This window comes from Urocampus carinirostris, chromosome 8, assembly GCF_059441175.1.
Source record: "Urocampus carinirostris isolate Australia breed hairy pipefish chromosome 8, RoL_Ucar_1.0, whole genome shotgun sequence".
NCBI classification, from domain to species: domain Eukaryota; kingdom Metazoa; phylum Chordata; class Actinopteri; order Syngnathiformes; family Syngnathidae; genus Urocampus; species Urocampus carinirostris.
This window is the reverse complement of record NC_142356.1, coordinates 13,205,119-13,225,873: the sequence shown is the minus strand read 5'-3', so window position 1 is coordinate 13,225,873 and position 20,755 is coordinate 13,205,119. Positions and strand designations below refer to the sequence as shown.

General features: G+C 37.7%; 1 protein-coding gene across 1 annotated transcript; it reads right to left on the bottom strand.

Annotated features, from left to right (window-relative positions):
* Window positions 1-526: 526 nt before the first annotated feature.
* cep44 (centrosomal protein 44) lies at window positions 527-20,729 on the bottom strand. The gene is made up of 11 exons (XM_088343039.1): window positions 20,613-20,729; window positions 20,424-20,521; window positions 13,298-13,445; window positions 11,499-11,636; window positions 10,164-10,238; window positions 9,442-9,597; window positions 3,436-3,558; window positions 2,437-2,532; window positions 2,157-2,228; window positions 1,037-1,074; window positions 527-847 (listed from the first exon to the last, which is right to left on the bottom strand). Exons 2-11 carry the CDS (start codon window positions 20,513-20,515, stop codon window positions 787-789), a joined length of 999 nt encoding a protein of 332 aa, XP_088199165.1. The 5' UTR covers window positions 20,516-20,521; window positions 20,613-20,729; the 3' UTR covers window positions 527-786.
* Between the last annotated feature and the right edge of the window lie 26 nt (window positions 20,730-20,755).

Sequence of the window (20,755 nt, the reverse complement as noted above, 5' to 3'; positions counted from 1 at the left end):
AATCGGTATCAAATTTTGTTTAGCTCTTTCTCAGCTCAAACTATCCAGATATTTAAGTTCATTTTAAATTTACTTTTTAAAACTTTAAGCTTAATTCATGTTTGTGTTTATCATTACATTTTTCTTAATTCTCTAGCTTATGAATGACCTATATTTGATGTTGACAATATCTGTGAATTATTTGATATTGGAACATCCCTTGCAGCCTGGTCATTGTGGAAGGGGAATTACCTCATGTGCGACCCCTCTCAAGGTTTCTTCATGTTGAAGTTTTCGATTTTTTTTTCCTTGTCCTCGTGTAGGTTTTAGATCAGGGGATGGTGTAGTCTGCAGTCTGCAATAATCGGTGGTCTGTCCATGAAGTCTCAGAATTTGCGGAAAAGAAAAGACCCAGAAAAATGTTGAAAGGTTAAGCTATCGCTCATTATGATGACCTCTGCCTCGCGCATTTTTGACAGATTGTCAAAAGCCAGCAAAAGCAGACGTCATTGGATCAGTTCTTCAATGGGTTGTAAAAAAACAGTAAACAAAAAGGCCAGTTAAGAGGTAAATAAATACTTTATTGTATTAGCGATATAACGTTATAACACGGCTCTGTAGACTTCAGAACATAACAAAAATATGACCCAAAACATAAGTACCAGTTTTGTAAACAACGACAGTATTTTCCCATTACAAAAAACAAATATTTTTTCCGTTCTGACCAAATCCCAAACTAAAAAGAAGCTAGACTTGATGAACAGAGTGGCTTCTGTCAATTTCTAACTCGCAAAAGGTTTCACTTATCTATTCACAAGGTGTTCTCGACGAGACTGTATTCTTTATTAGAGTTGATGTACTCTTCATCCTGTAGAAGTTGAAAAACCGGTCAGGTTTTTTATTTTACATTGAAACATTGATTCATAAGCACTACCTTTCGTGAATTGATTAAAGAATACTATTAACTGGAAAAAAATACATGACTCAGGCTTGAAGGTTTACAAACTAAAGTCAGGTAACACGTCTCTGATGATGCTTTTATGAACTCGTCACTTACATTTGGGTGATCCTTTCTAGTCTGTCTTGCATATCATCCTGGAAAAATAAATAATGAAAGGATAAAAACATTCTGTGTGTAAAACAAAAGACCACTTCAACACTTAATGGAATCAATGGCAGCAATCATATTTAGGAGGGTAAAAATATCACATTCAGCGTTGGCGACTAATTGGATCATCGATTTGTTGTATCGCATGATTTATGAGCTAATAAGATCGTTAAATTGATGCATATTAGAGTGCACACCATTTCCTTGTGACACTGGGAATTGTAGTATTGCTTTGGGCCCGCAGAGGGCGCCCAGACAGTTTTTATAAAAGAATGTTACATTTTTTTTTATATACTATATTTTGAACAAACAAAATTTACATGAAAGTCTCAACTTTGTAGTGTTTGACTGTTTCGTCATGAAACTAAGTCATTTTTCAGGGGAATAGAGAAATACAGAGAAAAATAATCCGAAAATAAATAAGGTAAAAAGAAAAATAATAATATTGACATGTTTTACTCTACCCAAGGGGCAAATTCTGGAGCAAATATCATTTTCATATAGGCAATGTTTAACATATTCCCAAATTTAACACCCAATAACAAATTTGTTGACAGCATTTTGAAAAGTGGGTTTGTTTACAGTTTTGATTATTTATTTTGTGGATAAAAAAAATCTACACAAATTAAAATGTATTGCTTTTCCTTTGTTGTTTTGTATGATAAGTCCAAATTTAATATGATCTTCAAATAAGGTGGTATGAAAAGAGTAGCGTACATATTTGCAGATTTATAGCATACATTTCTATGCATTGTTTTTTATAACGAGTTAAATTGACAAACACTTATTATTTTTTTGGTTTGATATCATAGAATATTTTGTTTTTGTGTGCGTCTATCTGGCCAAAACATAAAATATTTGAACAAATAGGAGGATTTGATCAACTTATGTTTCTTCCTACTCTAACGTTAACATTGTTTTTTGACTTGTTTTATTCGGAATAAAATTCCTTTCAGATTCAGCCTTTCGATTAAGGTGTACATATGGAGCATTCCTTATGACCGTTCGCATTCATTTTAACCAGAATACATGGCTCCATGAAAAATCAAGTATGAGAGTATGGTCTCACCTTTGAATCATCAGATATGGAGCTCAAAGAGTGGAGCGGAGCAGATGACTTATGCTGTGAAGGAACACTTTGCTATAACAGAAACACAGGGACAGTGCTCGTATAAATAACAGAGAATGGCATAGTGAACTGAAAAGAAACATCAATCTAAAATCAACAGAATACCTCTGATTTTCTTTACTCCAGTTACTTAACAACTTATTGCTCAGCATAATTATGAAGCTCAAAAACTTGTCTTCAACACCCGTCCCACAGCCAAAACTAAAGGTAAGCATCCTACCTTTGCTTGGCCAAGTTCCAATTTGGTTTCCAATAATAGAATTCTACCATTTAGATTTTCCCAGCTCTCTCTTGATATTGTCAATTCCTCTTCCTTCTGTAAAAATATGATACATAGTATGACAGAACAGGTACGACTTAAGTGAAACCGTGACACGCAATGAGAAAAAAGGTTAAGTGGAACTCAACCAAAAGGATTCAGAAACAATTATATCTCGTATGGCTCACCACTTGTCTGAACTCAGCTTATTAGTATTATTAGTATTGAGAGGAGGCTTATAACCGATATTTGGAATCAATATTCATTTGCTGTAAAAGCTTAAAAATTGTCGTAAGGAGTTTTCAATAATGCGAAATGAAACAAAGAATATTTGTTATGAATTCAAATAAAACTTTAATAGCTCTCTGAAAGCTTTTAAAGTAAATACATTTGAATGTTAACACCACTAGGATGCCTTATTTTTGACTTAAACGAAAAATAAATAGTGCAGGAAATAAAATTACGCTTAGAAGCAACTGGTATAAAAAGGTATATAAAAACATCCCATCCCATCCCAGCTATCTCCGGGCAGTGGGCAGAAGACACCCTGAACTGGTTGCCAGCCAATCGCAGGGCACACAGGGACAGACTATTTGCTTGCTCATTCACACCTAGGGACAATTTTGACCAGCCAATTAACCTGACCTGCATGTTTTTGGAATGTGGGAGGAAACCGGAGGAAACCCACGCAAGCACGGGGAGAACATGCAAACTCCACACAGGAAGATTCAATCTCATGACCTCACAACTGTGCCGCACACAGGCTAATCACTGCGCTGCTGTGCCGCCCCTCAGTCAACCAATAAAAATATAATTTGAATAGAATTTTCACCCAGGTGCATGCGGGCACCACATTGGAGACCCCTGCTAAAAGTATATAGGCTAAGTATTCACCTGATTGCACGCGATACTAAATAAACTGTTACCTTGAAGAAAACTAAAATTGAAATGTCACCCTACCTTTTCTTTGCTAGTCCTTTTCTCCAGGACCTCCAGACGGGCTTCCAGGGCACTGAGCCTTTCCAAACCAGAAAGAAGACTCTCGATTTTGGCTTCCATGGCAGAAATCTTTTGCTCTGTATTGTAAGACTGAAAAACAAGATGACATTGTACATAATGAGTTAGAAGTAGATTTATTCACATATTAGATTGTTGCATTGTATATAAATGACTTGTGTAATGCATCATTACCATTAAAATATATTCTATTTGTTGATGACACCATAACAAAAGGTTTGAGTGCAAATTTACAGGAACTACAGGCAAAAATGACCATAGAGCTTAACAAGGTCAATGATTCAGATTCAGTTTTACTTTATTGTCATTCGTGTACACGTGTATACAGAACGAAATGTCGATACATCTGACCCGCACCGTTTCCTTGAGCGTCAGATAAGATTAACCATGTCTTCGTTAGAATTTTACCGCAGCAGTTCGTCATCTCACGGTTCGATGTTACTTCCAGTTGTAAATGGTCCAGTTTATTGTCCAGAGAGCGAACGTTGGAGAGGAAAATGGATGGGAGAGGTGTTTTGAAGGGTTTAGCCTTTAGCCTAGCTGTTAGCCCGGCCCGACAACCTCGCTTCCTCGTCCGGCGGTCACGCCGCTGTCTTGCCATTTTGCTTCGCTGCTTTGTAGGCCGCTGGGTCTTGTTGATGTAGCAGTCCGTGGCTAAATAAACACTCCCAAGTGGTCGTAGCACCGAGCGCTTGATGCCTGGATGATCGCATATCCAGCAACAAAAACTGCGATCGTATATTAATCTGCAGTTTGAGTTGACTTTGTGCGCCGTCAAAACTGAGTTGAAGACTGGGTCTTTTGGCCGAAGTGTAAAAAACTGTAGCGAGCCGATGTAGCCGCAGCTGAACAGGGGCGCCGCCATCTTGAATTTCAATCATTAAAGCAGCTTTCGTTGGCACCTTTGTTTGACACTCCGCCTACAACTCCCGTCTCTGCCCGCTACATTGGTGACCCCGACATTAGTCTCGTGGAAGTTTCCGAGGCCGTGCATAATACTGAGCATACCGACATGGCATACGCGCCAGTTCTCATGCTCCCCGAGTTCTGGGAGTCATCGGCGGCAACATGGTTCGCACAAGCAGAGGCTCAATTCGCCCTGCGCGGAATCACTGATGATGACTCTCGCTATTACCACGTGGTGTCTGCTCTGGGGAGCTCAACTGCAGCCAGAGCGGTGAGCTTCATCACATCACCTCCTGAACTGGATAAATATAAGGGACTGAAGGCATATCTCCTCAGAATCTTTGAACTGTCGCGTTCTGAGCGTGCCAGATGAATGGCTTGATAAAAAAATCATTAAACATATAAAAATAGGTTACTGTATTTGGGAAATCCCAAAATCATATTGAAATGCCAATAAAGCTTGTAGAGTATAAGTTATTCTCCATATTAGCTGGACACTATATATATGGTATACAATCCAAATTAGCAAAGAACATTGCAGTGATGAGTAGATTAAAACATATATTTGACTCCCCCTATAATGTAGTTATTAATGTGGTCTTGTTTAAGTTATTGTAAAGAGATTTGAGGAAGATCATATAGAAGCAATATAAAAAGGATTATTTTGATTACAGAAGAACTGTAAAGATTGTGCCCCTGAAGACCTTACAAACTGTTTTGAAAATCAAACTTAAATCTTGATTATTAGTATATAAAGCAAGTATACGTCAGCTCCTAAAGATAATATACAGAGCAGACACTGATCATCAAAGGGGAACCCAGAACTCATTGTCCAATATTCTGGTACAACATTGAAAAGCCATTGTGCCACCTCAAAAGTTATTCGTTTTTTAAATGATTCAGATGAAAACCTTAAAAATGTTCCCAATTTATATAAATATATATATACCACAGCCATATCCCCCTAGAGGGAGGTGGCTAGAGTCATTTCTGACTGTTTTTGGGAGATTGATTCAGAGGAGGGGATTCCCAGCCCCCTTGCTCAACCCAACTGGGGTGTTGGGAGTCATTAGGTGACCAAACCCCCCAATTCCAACCCCTAATGCTGAATGCCAAGCAGGAAGGCAACGGGTACCAATGTTTAAGTCTTAAGTATGACTCGGCCGAGGCTTGAACCACAACCTCCCAGTCTCGGGGCGGGCGCCATACCCCCAAGGCCACCGTGCTGTTTTATATTATTATATATTATATTTATATAAATAAAAAGATTATATACTATATGTCCATCATTCATTTTTTGAGCCGCTTATTCTCACTAGCGTCGAGGGGGGGGTGGAGTCCATCCCAGCAGTCTTCGGGAAGTGGGCAGGGGACGCCTTGACCTGGGGACACAGAGACAGACAATCATTCCTATACCCACTCATAGGGAATATTTAGACCTGCCAATCGACCAGCCATAATGGATTTTAAAATGTGGGATGAATTCAGAGTGCAGGAGAAAACCCTCACAGGCACGTGGGGGAACATGCAAACTCCGCTCATGGAGGCGGAAGCGTGAACCAGTCTTCCAAAGTGCCACCTATACTATACATTTTTCGATAAATATGCTAAAGAGGATTTATTTATCAAGAGTTCCTTTGGGTAAGTATATGTTATAGGAGTGGCTAGCGGTATATTTATATGTCTTCAATGGAAATTGTGTTTTTATTCCCCAATTCCTTTTTGTGAGGTGGAGTTCAGTTTTATCTTTCTGATTTTGAATATCTTTCCTGCAAGAAAAATGGAATAGCGGTAGGCTGTTAAAAGCTTATACCTTAGCCTTTTGTTAATTAGTGGTTAGTGTGTTTGTGTGTGTGCTTTGCCCATATAAAAATCCACAAACTAGAGATACAGTTAGGTAGGTAGGTAGGTAGACAGACAAAACTTTGACACTAATTCTTGAACAAAAAACAAATAACCCACCCAACATCTGTTTATGTAATTATGTATTTCTAAAAATAAAAAAAAAACTCATTTCATTTCTCAAATATTACTGTGCTTATCTGCTATATAATATACAGTATTTTCACAACTATAAGGCGCACTTAAAACCCCTTTTTTTTCATAAGGTGAGCATGCGCCTTATAATACAGTGCGCCTTTTATATGGATCAATATTGAGTCGCAAGGTCTTGCAACTAAGGCAAGCAACCGCCGACTAGATTTACCCCCATAGGAGAAGTACTCCGCAGTGCATGCTGGGGATATATATATACTGGACTGTCTCAGAAAATTAGAATATTGTGATAAAGTTCTTTATTTTCTGTAATGCAATTAAAAAAACAAAAATGTCATACATTCTGGATTCATTACACATCAACTGAACTATTTCAAGCCTTTTATTATTTTAATATTGCTCAATTTGGCATACAGCTTAAGAAAACCAAAAATCCTATCTCAAAATATTAGAATATCATGAAAAAGTATACAAGTAGGCTATTCAACTAATCACCTGAATCATCTAATTAACTCGAAACACCTTGCGAGGGTTTCCTGAGCCTTAAAAACACTTAGCTTGGTTCAGTAAACTAAATCACAAGTATGGGGAAGACTGCTGATCTAACTGCTGTCCAGAGGACCATCATTGATACCCTCCATCAGGAGGGTAAGACACAAAAGGAAAATTCTCAAAGAGCAGTGCAGTTTCAAAGCATATCCACCAAAAGTCTGTTGGAAGGGAAAATGTGGCCGGAAACGCTGCACAACCAAGAGAGATGACCGCAGCCTTAACAAAATTGTGACTAAGAGCCGCTTCCAGAATTTGGGGGAGCTTCAAAGACAGTGGGCTGAAGCTGGAGTCCAGGTATCAAAAGCCACAGTTCACAGACGTGTCCGGGAAATGGGCTACAATAGCCGTATTCCCATGGTCAAGCCACTTCTGAACTCAAGACAACGGAAGAAGCGTCTGACTTGGGCTATGGAGAAGAAGCACTGGACAGTTGCAGAGTGGTCCAAAGTCCTCTTTTCAGACGAAAGCAAGTTTTGCATTTCATTTGGAAGTCAAGGCGCCAGAGTCTGGAGAAAGGCTGGTGAGGAGCAAAATCCAAGTTGCTTGAAATCCAGTGTGAAGTTCCCACAGTCAGCAATGGTTTGGGGAGCCATGTCAGCTGCTGTTGTTGATCCACTGTGTTTCATCAAGTCCAGAGTAAATGCAACTGTGTACCAAGAGATTTTAGAGCACTACATGTTTCCATCTGCTGAAAAGCTCTATGGAGATGAGGATTTTATTTTCCAGCATGATCTGGCACCTGCCCACAGTGCCAAAACCACCAGTAACTGGTGCACTGACCATGGCATCACTGTCCTTGATTGGCCTGCTAATTCCCCTGACCTGAACCCCATCGAGAATTTGTGGGGTATAGTTAAGAAGAAGATGAAAGACACCAGACCTACAAATGCAAATGAGCTGAAGGCCGCTATCGAAGCATCCTGGGCATCAATAACACCTCAGCAATGCCACAGGCTGATTGCCTCCATGCCACGCCGGATTGATGCAGTAATCCGTGCAAAAGGATTCCCAACCAAGTACTGAGTGCATCAATGGACATTTTCAAATGTTTGATTTAGTTTTGCTGTTATAAAATTATTTTTTTACTTGGTCTGAGGAAGTATTCTAATATTTTGAGATAGGATTTTTGAGTTTTTTTCAGCTGTAAGCCAAAATCAGCAATATTCAAATAATAAAAGGCTTGAAATAGTTCAGTTGATGTGTAATGAATCCAGAATGTATGACATTTTTGTTTTTTTAATTGCATTACAGAAAATAAAGAACTTTATCACAATATTCTAATTTTCTGAGACAGTCCAGTATATATATATATATATATATATATATATATATATATATACAGCGGCGTTTCATTTCCTAACCAATGTTTCAATCATCATTTGAATCGGTCACTGTTGGCTAAAGTTATTCGGAGGTGCAGGAGCTCTACGGCCTGGAGAACATTCTTTTTTTACTAGTCTGTATTTGTAAACAGGAATTATGGGGCTAAACAGACAGCTAGCAACAAGCAACGTCCAACAATTCATAGATGCTTTTTAGCTGATTTTTTCCTTTTATTTGTCAGCATTATTGTGTGTTTTGGAGTATGTAAATATATGACACGGTTGGATTCACTACACTAACGGTTGTAAGAGGACCAAGGTTATGTATTATTATTGAATGTGATGGCTGCAAAACGACTTTGGTGAGCTATATCTTGTTTCACAGTGATCTTGATGTTTCTGTGATGAGTCTATTTTTAAATTCAATTCAATGTGTTTATTGTCATATGCACAGTAAAAAACCAAGTTTCCCTGCACAATGAAGTTCTTACTTTGCTGTCCACACAGTTGCCAGTGGAAAAAGAAGATAGAAACTAAGAAATGTTTGGCATTTCTTGAGTCCCAAGAGTTTAACCGTCCTAATGATATGTGGAATGACGCATTTGAGTGATTGGTGACATCGTACAGACACTGTGTCCGTACATGTCTGAGACACGCATTAGCTTCTTTGCAAGCTGTCGGAATATTAAGGGGTTAATAAGTTTGACTGAACCATCTGACCGTTTTGTTGACGTTCCCACTGTAGCGCCTTATAGTCTGGTGCGCCTTATGTATGGAAAATATATAACAAAAAACTATGTTTGGGGGATTTCGCCTTGGAACCCGGTGCACCTTATAGTGCAAAAAATATAGTAATTAGTTGGTTGGTTGGTTGGTTGGTTGTATCCCACTACCATTAGGGTTGTATAGGCACAATTACCTGTGGAGTGCCTTGGGCAAGTGCAGCCTGGTGGCGCCCATCCCTCTCCACCCGGTCTGGCACCATGGACTTTTTGCGTGTCAGGCAAATGTGCTAACCACTACACTACTGAAACACTGCAATCTGATATACTTAATTCTAATTGCTAATACGAAAGAACAATGTTTGTGTTTTTATAGGTTTCTTTTGTGTCTTGTTTTCTGGAGAATTTTAAGTGATATGAACACACATACACACATTTCTTACATGATGAATGTCAGGATCTTCTTGGTTCTCTTCTGTTTGACTTGTGCTCTCATTATCAGGAGAATTTGATCTGTATCCATCATCGAGCAGTGGCTGCACTTTGTTGTGGCATGAAAATTGGTCATCTTGTTGCAAATGATTTACAACAAAGTGCCGGTCACAAACCTGAAACAATGCTTTATGTTAGTACCAAGATAAAGTCTAAATAATAAACACATAATACAATTAAAATTTGTTTTTGTAATGTGAACAGAGTACATAAAAAACTGATTTGGTAAATAAATACACATTTGAGCATCACAATCTGTAGTGTGAATTTTTTGTAAGTAGCTTTACGCCCAATATGTTTTTCACCGGTGTTAAAACCCCTAGTCATTTTCTGAATCCATAACATAATTTTCTGGAATATTTCCACCCCAAATACTGACCTCCAGAAATAATACATAATTTAACCAAATCTTTGACTGTTACTGGTGGGAAATGTTTGTCCCAATTCTTTAAATTGTCCTGAAGCTTAATCCACATTTTAATTTTAATAAGCAGGGTATTTTAAAATTTACTTGTCAACATAGTAACATTCTGTACTTTCTGTACATTTCGACTCTTTATTTGTCAAATGTTTGTGTATGATTTCATTACACAACATGAACTGTGTGTGGTATTTGAGAAGGTCCATTTGCATAACTACTAGATGTGCTTAACATAACATATTGTTATCTTTGTGTACTTACAGTATCTGGCTTACTGTCTTTTGCATAGTCGACTCCTTTTGTGTTCTTGTGCAAGATGGGATTTCTCTCGGTGGGCTAGAACACACATCAAACTCAGTACAATCCAATAAAATATTGCTCAGAGACAAAATTGGACAGTAGTTTTTTCATGCCCAAATTCTAGCACTTTTTAAGGACTTTCAAAGCCTATTGTCTGATTTCTCCAGGACCATTCAAAGGAGAAAAATACATTATTATAGTATAGTGTTAGTAATGATATTTATCATTAAATGTTATTAAAAAGTAATTTAATTTGGCATCATTGATCCCACCACCAGTAACGAGGTATTTAAGGTGGATTCAAGTCAAGGAAAGTCCTTTATTCTAAAGTTTAACTTATGTGTGAACTAAGCTACTGTGAATCTAAACTGGTCATGGTAAATTGTCTGTTTTTATATAGCGCTTTTCAAGTCAATGAAGACCTCCCAAAGCGCTTTACAATGTGCTTCACACTTACCCATTCACACACTCACACACCAATAGATATGTCAGCCATGCAAGGCGCCTACCTGCTTGTTGGGGGCATTAGGGATTCAGTGTCTTGCCCAAGGACACTTCGACATATAACATGGAGGAGCCGGGAATCGAACATGCGACCTCTTGATCCCAAGATGAGCGCTCTACCTCCTAAGCTAATGCCACCCTTCATCTATGCTACTATTTCTTTCCAATTAATTTGCTGGCATAAGAATATATTTAACTTTAATGTGTGGTCTATCGAGTCAGACTACCAAGAAACATGGCAACACTTTCAAGCATTTACAAGCACTTTACCCAATACTCCAGTGTTTTTCAAACTTTGAAATCACAAGATTAAAATTCAAGCATTTTGAAAAATTCCAAGCATCAATACGATTCCTTATTAGAAAATGGGAGAAGAGGGGGGGGGGGGGCGTCCTTGCAGGGGTGTTTTTAATGCAATAAACAATTTAGGAGAAATGTCCTCCTACTTCAGCCAAGTAATTAGATTTTACCTGAGTTTGTTGTCAAATTGTATGTAACAATTATTCAACTTTGCTTGTATACAAAGAGACCTTACCTTTGACCAGTACAGCATGTCTGATAAACTCAACTGTAATAAACTTCAGTACACTATGATTAAACTACAATATAAATATACAGAAAAAGAAATAAATTGATTGTATTAACCTTTTTATCATTCCTTATTAAATGGCAGACACTTAAGTTCTCTTAAGATCCATTTAACTCTAAAATGCATTATTATCCAATTTTTTGAAATACACAACACAAAGAAAACAATGTAAGACAACACATCTCCGAACGTATATGCTGTACCTTCTTTAGTTCCTTGTGTTTCTTCAGGACCAAGTCAATGATGTCGCAAACGGTAGAAATCTTTCTTTGCACAAAACCCTTCTGAAGGAACTGTTGCTTGGAGAGTATTGGTTTATAGTGGAATACATCTCGCAAAACCTTGAAAAAAAGATAGAAAGATGTAGAAAATAGACACTTTCATCATTGTATTGTTGTTATTCTCTCTTGCATATTTTATTTTAGGGATATTCTGAACGGTTTTCCAAACAAAGAAAATTAATACACGGTATATTTCAGAACTTGCCGCTTCCCATTATTGTATCATCAAGGCTCCCATAAGACACGGATTACACTACGGAGGCGAGTACACACATTCCTTCTCTTTTTGGGAGTTTTGAGTTATTAAGCATATGCAGAGTATGGCAATGCTTTTTTTCCCCTCTTGTTTTCTCAATTGTTTATCAAAGTTGTCGATTTTGAACTCATTGTGACCATGTATTTGAGGAACAATAGAAAATAAATAGAAATGTCAATCAATCAAATAATTAATTCAAGGGCTATGAACACCATAGTGGGCAGAGAGACGTACAAGAGGACATGACCAAATTTCCCTTAACTGCTAGTCATCAATAGGCTGCATGCAACTCTTTGACACTCCTTACTGGTTCCCTAGTGGTTATTTCAAAATGTTTTTAAATGGAAAAGTATACAGTCTCTGTGGGAGAACAAACATTAATGTTTTCTAATGAATATAGATATTTACATCATATAGAAACAGTATGTGTTGGTTTCCTTAAAAGGCGTAAATAAAGCTTTACATTTTCTGCACGTGCAAACATTTTTTATTATTGTTTCTTATCCAATATGGCTCGTTCCACATTTTGGGTTGCCAACCCCTACTCTAAAACCTGCAAAGCTCAAGCTTAGAGTCTATGCAGGCAAAATAAATGCAATTATTATGTGACACATTAGTTGACATTTTAAAACAAATTAAGTACTTTAGACAGGTGAATGCAGTATTACAATATTTTAACATTGTGGTACAAAAATATGATTTTCCTGTCATCTTTTTAACTATAGTACTTAATAGTTGATGTATTGTGCCAAGAGCATTTTTTTGACCTGTGGTTGTGCGGTAGGTGTGTGAGTGTTAGTAGTAGTAATATTGTAATAGAGTTTGGTTCTCTGGATACCAAAGCCAATGACACTTAAAGGGACAGTGTGTAACATTTAGTGCCTCCTAGTTGTACACAAAACTCTTTCAGTAAAAAAAAAAAAACAATTTGAATACTAGGCAAAAATACATGAACTATCATACCAATGTAAATATCAGTAAAAAAATAATGGTTCACAAAATTTGTATTTCTTTTACCGAGTGGAATCCCTACTTAGAAGTCACCGCCATGTTTGTCTGATATCTTGCCTCTGCTCTGTGCACTTGGCACTGGTTTTCGTTCACATAAGACTATACAATGCCATCTAGTGGTCAAATATTACACACTTGGGTTTTAAATCACAGGAGTCAAGGCTTCAAGGACCCTTTTGACAAAAATGTTCCTAGTTAACTGCTCTGATAATAGACATATTTTAAATGTAATATGTTTAAATAATGATTTATTTAAATTGCGTTTTAATAACACTGAAGAGAAAAAAAAATGGAATAGTTACGTAAAATGTACAAAGTTGAGAACAAGTCCTGTCACTGCAATTAAGTCACCCAATGCATTGATACAATTTTATTTTTCAGTTTCACCATTGCCATCAGAAATAACAACCCAAGGAAAAGAAACAGATGAAATGTGTGTGCCAGAGTACGGTACCTTATAGAGTGTGTCAGTGAATCTCATGTCAGTTTTGCCAGACAGCTCCAGTCCAGCTCCCACTAATTGCTCAGCAAAAGGTGGAGAGAATGTCATAAGACTGAAGCTCAAAATCGGCAAAAACGCTGAGGGATCTCCTTTGGAAAGACTGTTGTGAAATAGCATGAGTAAAAAGAAATAACTGGAAAAAATGGCATACATAAACTTCAACACACACACACACACAACATAAATAAATAACTTTCAAATGCATTTTGAGTAATATAAAACATTTATTAATTTGAAGGCCATCACTTTTAGATTTGAGAAAATATTTTATTGATCACACCGTTTGTTAAATGTAGGCATTAAAGTAACAACTAGGTCTGCACGATTAACTAAAATCTAATCGACATTGGGATTTGATGTAGTGCGATTGTGTAATCGCATAACACTGCAGCGTTTTTTCCCAAGGATTTATAAACAGCAAACCCTAACAATGATCCCCAGAAGAGGGCGCTGTTTACCTAAATTTCCCCTCTTAATAATAATCCTGTAAAATTCACGTAAAATCTCAATCCAAGAAGCACCCAAAGTAAATTGAACTCTGTTGTTGAACTGTTTGGAGAATCTGGACAGCCTTGCTCTCTTGACAGGTAACACTCTGAAGTTTTGTCCCAAACTGAAATAATCACTGCAAGTGCTACTAACATGAGCAACCGAAGTTGGAACACACAGAAATAGTAGGCATTTATTCTCGCCTGAATTTATTTTTTGCAATCACATGCAAGATGAGTGTAGCATGGGCATTTTAGCTGGAAAACAACTATTAGAAATGCATTAAGCTCTACCTGATCCTAGGTCAAATTTGATCTGGAAAACTAGACATAAGTATTTTGCTGATTTCTTTTTTTAGGGTACGATGGAGCGTTTTCAAAATTGGCCATTTGGAGACTCCAAAAGGACCAGTGACTGTCGACATCATACAGGTTAAAGCATGTCACTAGTATCAACCAATGGGTGCCTAAATGGGATCAAATGTACCCATGGTTTGTTATTCTTCAAAATCTTTAAAAATAAAAAGTTGTAAAACAGTTATATTCCAAGTATTCCTCATAAAACATGTGTAACATGATGCCATGAGTACTTTATTATTTTCCCCACTAATTATCGACCCCACACATGGAAAAGTGTATGTACTGGTAGGTCATGCATCCAAGTACTCACAAAAAAACAAAACCAGCACAGAAAATACACTTTCCTTTTAAAATCCAAAATCTCATCAAAATTGCAATACTGGTCTGAAAAAATGGCAATTAGGTTTATTCCCAAAATGGTGCAGCCCCACTCACAACCATAAAAGGGTTTTAAACTTGATTACGGTAGCATTAGTCAGCGACAAGATAAAGAAGCAGTTAATGTTTCCCTAGATGCAGGAAAAAAACCTTTGAGGTTAATTGTCTTGTTCGTTATTTTAAGTAAGCTTGGCTTTGGGAAATTATTTACCCATCACCTAATCATACATATTGTATTTTAGAAGATCCTTTCAGTTTGTATGTATTCACTCTAATAACTAAAAGGTTATATTTATCACACTGGTTCAAATCCCTGCTATCATAATATTCTACTGGAATAAGAAGCAATCATTACCCCTTTCACCTAAACGGGGAAAAAAAATCCCTAGGCGGTCTCGAAGCACCTAGTTTTATCTATCACTATATAGCTAACCAACTACAATATCTTGTTATATGGGCACGATACAGAGATACTATGGTAAAAAATAAAACAAAGTTATTGTAACAATCTTCAAACTTCACACCTAAACTTTGCTACAACGGCTATGAAGCGGGGCAGCTGCTTTAAAAACCCAATGCTCTCCTCTAACTGGACGATGCACTGTATTAAGAATGGACTTAGTCAGACTAATTTGCTCATGCAAATACCAAAACAAAATTAAATCCAGATACAAAAAAACAATATTGGCAGAATACAGAGATGAAGAAAATGGGGTATGAGTAATACTAGAGATTGGAAATACTGCATTTGCAACTATAGTTCAGATTCAGATATACTTTATTGTCATTCTAGTACACGTGTATACAGAACGAAATGTCGATACATCTGACCCGCAGTTTCCTTGAATGTACTGATATAAATAAAATGTTGTATTGAGTTGGAGTATTGAAGTACTAATAATATACTAAATAATTATGGCTATGTATAGTATTATACAGTAGTGCAAAGAGTGCAAGAGTGCAAGAGGAGCAGCTAACCAGATGTGCAAAATGGGCAGTCAGGTAAACAAGTCTCTATACAGTAACAATAACACTGTAGTACGATAGTGCAGAGGAGAACAGATGTGCAAAGGAGTGGCTAGGTATAAAGAACTGCCAGTAGTGTTGTTATTGTTACTATTATTATATCATAACTGTTATCATTGCTATTGTTATCATTGGTGTCACAATGATATCTAGTGACTAGTAGCATTATAACGTTAATAGATGGGTACTACAATGATTAGTGTATAAAATATGTGATCATGGTTATTATTATAATGATAGATGGCTGACCTATGTAATATGTATATCCGTGAGATTTTGTTATATTTAGACACAAAAGAAGAGCTAGCTGTAAAATTTAATTAAGGGGTAGGGAAAAGAAGCGTCTGCTTCTTACTACCCCTTTTCGAACATGTTATGTTCACATTATTTTTGTTGTTGAGTCATTGTTTTTGTCCTGTTTTTATTTTATAATGATCAAAATAAAGTTTTTTATCCATTCATTCATTCATTCTTTCAGTGTTGATTGATGAGGGCGTGGCTTCCGATGTCACAAGTGTGGCACATCTCTATGAGTGTATTAGTGTAATTCCAGCAGATTTGATACCTTAAACATTGAAAAATTTCAAGATTGTTTTCTTGTAAATGTGAGTTTTTTTTAATCTATTCAAATGCATTTTCTTTTTTTTTCATTCATTTATTTCACGCAGTTAAATTCCTAGTGAACACCTGTAAATATAATTTAACTCATAACAATGCCTGAAAAGGAGTGGAGTATAGAATAATATTACTTATAAGAACAATAATAATAATTGTAATATTCTATTTGAGCTCCCTGTGCAATATATCTAAAACTGTAAATGGTGCATTTTGAAAAAGAGACATGGGTTAATGTTATTTTTTTTAAATTCTATTAATTTTAAATCAAAGTACTCGAAAATGTAGACAATGTCCAATCAGTTAATCACTCTAAATGGCACATGTACATTGCTATGGAAAAGGGCTCCCCAACTGTCTGACCGTGCCCCTAGTCCAGACCCAGAGACCCTTTCAGCCAAACCTCCACAAAAAATTACAGTACTAGCACTGAAATAAAAATGCATTTAGTTTCAATTGACGGTTGATTTTTAAACAGGCGCATTTGAGGACATTCATGTCTGGGGTGGGGCTCCTTTGAAAGCAAGAACTCGGTAGGCAATCAAACAAGTTTGTTGGGGATAGTAAAGATGATTGAATGGCGCTGTCTATTTTGTCAGGCCACGTACACTAAAGCATATAGGAGGAGGCATCTGGCAACAGAATCCCCCCACACATATATTTCAAAGAATTGCTGATCGTATAAAACGGTCTCTTCGTAATTTAAACCTATTGGGTAAGCGTTATGACATGTTGGTTAGCTTGAACCTCGAAATTTAAAATAGTGTTGAAATCATCATTTATATTTTTCCAAAGGTCAACAAAAACTTTATAGATTATGCCATAACATAATTTATATTTTATGGTATTGTCTTCTTTTAAAAAAAAAAAATATCCACCCTGGTCATATCCCTTGCAAGACAAACGCAAACACATACACAAAACAAAGAAAAGAAAAAGGTAAAACAAAGTAGCAAAGAACACACAAAAAATGCCCATGGCCAACCCAAATGCCCAAACACCCAAACAAGTTAAGCACCCCGGCACCCAAGTTGGTCATGCTTTCGTCCCTCCAGATAAAAGGGGACACAAGAAAGCGGCCTTGTCACTTGGGTCAGGGTGACACAACACACTCTACTGTTCAAAAGCAGGGCCCGACAGCTTTCACTGGTTTACCCCTGCCGCATCATATAGGTGTCCAACCCATCACTTAGAACACATCCCACTATCCTTTCACAACACCTCTCCACTTATTCCGATCACCAACAAGAGCTTTAGATCCCACTACATTTAGACCTCTTTCCTCCAGTGCACTCATAACACCATCCATCTACGTCAATCGCGGCCTTCCTTTTGGTCTCCTTCCATTTACTCCTGCTCTGTAGATCCTCTTCAACATTCGCTCCTCATCCATCCTCTCCATGCATCCAAACCAACCGAGTACTCTCTTATCCACACGCATGCTCAGTTCCACTACTACTCCAGTTCTGTCTCTCACAATTTCCTTTCTCAATCTATCCAATCTTGTCACTCCTAACATACTCCTCAATCACTTCTACATCTCAAAAACATTTAATTTCATTCTCAAATCTGAGTTCAGGCTCCAAGTCTCTGCACCATACAACACAGTCGTCACAATCACGCTCTGATACAGTGCTCTCTTAACATCCATACTCATACTCTTGTTATTCATAATACCATTAAAATAGCTTTCTTGCATAAATGTGTGGTATTGGCATGTTGTATGTTTTCTAATGTCTTTCATACCAAGATAATTACAGTTGTGAGTAAATAACACACATTTAGAAAATGCTGTAACCTTAGAGTCTACAGTTATTCTAAGGCTTAGACTATACTCACGCAGTCCTGGAATAGAATGCATTATATTTAGGCCTAACTCCCATTTTGTTGCACTGATGTTTTTAACGATCTCAGATTCTGTATAATCGCACCATTATGAAATTATGGCGAACCAAGGATAATTGAAAATTACATATTTATATATTTTTTAGGACAAAAAAGTGGATACCAGTCTTTAACACATGACAGCAACAACATGCTTTTCTGACATGCTTTTGTTTGTATGAAACAGCAGCTAAAATGTATATGAAAAAAATCATTAAAAGTAGAAAAAAAACAAAGTGAAATAAGTTCTAGTTCCCTCACAGCTGAGCCAAAATTCAGACTTCAACACAGCTTATAAATTGTTGCTCATGTATTAGTCCTCCATTAGTGGTGGGCGATACTAGCGATTTTGGTATCAATCCGGTCCAAGTAGATACAGGGAAGTATCACTCGATACTTTTAGCTTAGATAAAAAAATGAAAAACAGAACTCTTCCACCCATGAGTTGGTTTATATTTAAAACAAACACAGGACAGAAATTATAGGAAATAAACTACTACTGTATTTTTAAAATTAAACAATTAGACAACTACAGTAGTACAAAAAAATATGTGTATATTTCCGTTTCAGAACAAAAAGCGTCAAAACAAAAAGTGCAATGCAACAAAAATACAAATACTGTACATCAATGTCAACGAGTCAGAAAGAAACCCTTTTGGTCCTGTTGCCATAGTTATGACGGATAAACTGTTTTTTTGTACGGGAACGGTAACACGTTTACATTTTTTGGTTGCAGCTCTCTTCAGGGTAAGCTTTTTTCTTGAATTAATGTAATTTTGTGGTGTTGCCACAGTAGCATATCATGTCACCACACAAATGACACGGTCCTTTTCTGTTGTTAAAGAAAAATCCACATTGTGCTTCCCGTTTGCCTCTGTCATTTTTTGCTTCTAGTAGGGGTTAGTGCATCGATCTGGCTGTCCAAAACTGTTTGTCGCCCACTCTTTTGCCTTGCAGGCTGGATGCAGCAGGCCAGACAGTGGCATAGGTAGGTAGAAAGGCTAGTCAAGTAGTCATAAAGGGGTGCCAGTCACATCAGCTTGGTTCACACTCTGCAGGAAAATTGGATGTTTTTGCACAAAGACGACCTGGATCCGATGAGTAAACGTTCGTATGGACAACACATATCCAATCTTTTCAGACCAAACCCAGGCCACTTTCACATGGGGTCCTAAATCCAATAAACACCTGATGTTTAGGAACGCAAGTGCTGTGTGAATGGTCAAGATGTAATCATGTGACCTGCATGACAATAATATGCGACAGACGTCACTATTCTGTGTTCAACAAGGCGAGAGGAAGCAGAGAAATAAACAACCATGGCGGATAAAAACACAGACAGCATTCAATGGAGGGAAAGCGAAGATTTTAATTAAATTAGCATTTGTGGGGACAACTCTGTACAGGACCAACTCAAGGGATCTAATCAGAACCGGGCAGTGTTCTAAAATATTTCAAGATCCATGAGTACTTCCGCAAACACTGGATGCATTGTCTGTGACGTCACACGCCCTCTTCTGGGCATGCTGGAAACTTATGGCGTTCAGACAGAAGCTCAAATACAAGTCGCATTTAGTTGGAAATGTGAATAATCTCACAAAAATATTGGATTTCACTAAAATATCGACATTGAGCATTAGTCTCTGCAGCGTGAACCAAGCCTTAGATTTAGAGGGTTGTGGAGCGCACTAGGTGAGAAAGACAGAGAGAGGAGGTGCGCTAGTTATGCAGAGAAAATTGGTGCAATAGCAAAGGATGAATCCCCGGAGAATAGTATAGAACTGATCAAGTATTTGCCTAGAATTGAAAACATCAGGGGCAGCACGGCGGCAGTGGTTAGTGTGTGTGCGACACAGTTCTGAGGTCATGAGATCAAACCTCCTGTGTGGAGTTTGCATGTTCTCCACGTGCTTGTGTGGGTTTCCTCAGGGCACTCCGGTTTCCTCCCACGTTCCAAAAACATGCATTTCAGGTGAATTGGCCGGTCCAAATTGTCCCTAGGTGTGAATGAGCGAGTGAGTTGTCTGTCCCCGTGTGCTCTGCAGCTGGCTGGCAACCAGTTCAGGGTGTCCCCTGCCCACTGCCCGAAGATAGCTGGGATGGGCTCCAGCACCCCCGCGACCCTACTGAGGATAAGCGATGCAGCTAATGGATGGATGAAAACATCAGTATTTGGATCTATCTTCACACCCCATTTTGAAAGCAGCCTATGTTCAGTGGCGCTTGGAGGTGGTCTCGCCCTGGAAGTAATTTAATGTAGAACCGCCACTTATTCTACCGATATTGGTCTTATTACTCCCAACTATTATCAAACGTTAGAATCTTACCCACTGTAGTCCACAGGGTCAGGATATTTCACAATTCGTAAGAGACTTTCCAGCTTACGAAGACAGCCTTGCACATCACCGGTCGGCAGCATTATCGCCTTGTAGAGTTTAAGAAAGCCTCTGTTAACGTTTGGATTCGATAGTTTCGAACTAACGACGTTAAATAGGTTTATCAATCAAAAATCTTACCTATTTTGGCTTTTTACAAACGTTAACCGTCTCTTTTCACAGTTGCGTCAAAATGAAGAGCCGAAATTTGAACGTTGGTTTCTTCCCGGGTGTGAAGAAAACAAAACGGGATTGGCTCCTGCTGTCACGTGATGTTTACCGAC

Bases quoted from the DNA above. Each gene is read 5' to 3' on its own strand.
- cep44 (XM_088343039.1), bottom strand. From the start codon at position 20,515: ATGCTGCCGACCGGTGATGTGCAAGGCTGTCTTCGTAAGCTGGAAAGT. The intron at 9,598-10,163 runs GTAAGTACACAA...GCATTGTTTCAG, and splicing joins AAGACAGTAAGCCAGATACT to GTTTGTGACCGGCACTTTGT. The intron at 848-1,036 runs GTAAGTGACGAG...CAACTTCTACAG, and splicing joins CTAGAAAGGATCACCCAAAT to GATGAAGAGTACATCAACTC.